The sequence below is a fragment of the Eurypyga helias genome, unplaced genomic scaffold, assembly GCF_000690775.1.
Source record: "Eurypyga helias isolate BGI_N326 unplaced genomic scaffold, ASM69077v1 scaffold26326, whole genome shotgun sequence".
NCBI lineage: Eukaryota > Metazoa > Chordata > Aves > Eurypygiformes > Eurypygidae > Eurypyga > Eurypyga helias.
The window spans coordinates 4,202-5,826 of record NW_010257609.1 but is presented as its reverse complement, the minus strand read 5'-3'; the positions used below and the strand labels follow the sequence as shown (position 1 = coordinate 5,826).

Sequence of the window (1,625 nt, the reverse complement as noted above, 5' to 3'; positions counted from 1 at the left end):
GGATTCTTCCTGGTCATAAGGGAGACGCAGGTCATCTGTTAATTGTGGGCGGTAAGCCAGGCTTGGGATCCCGATGCTGGTGTCATCTTCGTCATCCATGCCGGCTGCTTCCGGGTTTATGGAAGGGAAGTCGGGCAGATCCCTGGCAAATGATTCTTCTGGGTCACTGTGACCGTCCAGGTCTGGAAGAGGAGGAGAGTGCTTTGAACACAGGGTTTGAACACACGGTACACACCAAACAGCTGCAGGCAAGGGCAGCACACGCATGAAAGCCGGGCCATTACCTCCCCCAGACAGACTGTCTCTTGCCATCCCACAGACCAAACACTCTCTCATCTCCCGCTCACACAGCTAGTCGGGGTGCCTGCGGACCGCCCACTCGCAGGGAATGCAGACGCTGAAGCAGACACCTTCTGCCGGAGGGAAGCACTCCCTCTACACTGCAACCCGTATCCCCACGGCCAGAGACTGGCAGAGCTGGGTCTGCCCGCCCAGAGCAGCTGCCACCGCTCTACAAAGCACCACAGCGACGGAGAACGCTGCGTTCCGGGCAAACTGGTAGGTGCATCTAAGCCAGCAAGACCGACAGCAAACAGCCAGACCTCAGAGAGAGCAGGTAACAAATGCATCCTCCCCCCCGCCATCACACCAGCGCCTGCTCCGCATCCCACCCCTCCCAGAAACTGCCCACTTCCCCTCACCTTCTGATCCCTCTGTCAGGGGCGTCTGGCCCAAAGGTTAAACATCCCATTTTCAGTGTAAGAAACCTCGGCATCCGAATGCTCCGAGTCAGAGATGGTTAGTTCCTTGGCAACCACAGAGTCATCCAGCTTTGGAACAGGAGATAAAATCAAAACCATCAGGACTGGAAAGCTTACGGCTGTGCCTCGAGACAACACACACAATCCAGTGGCCACCAGTCAAACCCCGTCCTCACGGGACTGGTATCTGAGGCTCATTTCACTCTTCACTCCCCAGCCCAGCAGCCTGTAGTTGGTACAGGCAGTACTGGACAAACTGGAGTGAGCCAGAATAGGAAAGACATGTCTAAAAGGGGAAAATCCTCATGGGATTTTCCATTGCAACTCAGCTACAACCTGCTGGAGGCAGGGCCACGCGATGCAGCCAGCGTCTGCTGTTCGCCTGAGCTCTTCTGTTTCAGAGACGCCTCGTTACCTTGGGACAGAAGGCGGCGAGCTCCTCTTCGCTGTCACTGCCATCACCCACGGCCTCCTGGTTCAGGGATCGGCGGCGCACTGCCAGAAACCAGAGCCAACGCTTGTTACTGCTGCTGGGGCAGGGCCCGCCTTACGCCGAGCAGACAAACCCTGAGCTGGCAAAGCTTGGACAGAACATCACCCAGCACACAGCAAGCTTTGCTCCCCAGCAGGCGTCTCTGACCTGGGCTGCTGCAGATATTCGGCAGCCACCATGCCCCGAGTCCTTCCTCTTTTTTCAGTGCAACACAGAGTGCTGGCAGCTGAGAAACGGAGCAGCGAGGCCCTGTGAAGAGCTTACGCCAAGCGGGAGATGCCTGCGGAGGCAGCGGCGCCTCGCTTGCTTCCCACAGCGGTTGCGCTTGCCAAGGGCGCTGGAGCAACTGCCGTTCCCGCAGCCCGCCGCCC

The 1,625-nt window shown here is 58.2% G+C and overlaps 1 protein-coding gene across 1 annotated transcript in view; it reads right to left on the bottom strand.

Moving 5' to 3' along the window:
- Nucleotides 1-6: 6 nt before the first annotated feature.
- The window catches only part of FAM134C (family with sequence similarity 134, member C), a gene marked incomplete at both ends in the record, with an annotated part of 5,491 nt that continues 3,872 nt past the window's right edge, over nucleotides 7-1,625 (bottom strand). The window contains 4 exon segments of the mRNA XM_010154088.1: nucleotides 7-182; nucleotides 702-734; nucleotides 737-830; nucleotides 1,177-1,262. Of these exon segments, the coding sequence (XP_010152390.1) occupies nucleotides 7-182; nucleotides 702-734; nucleotides 737-830; nucleotides 1,177-1,262 (389 nt within the window).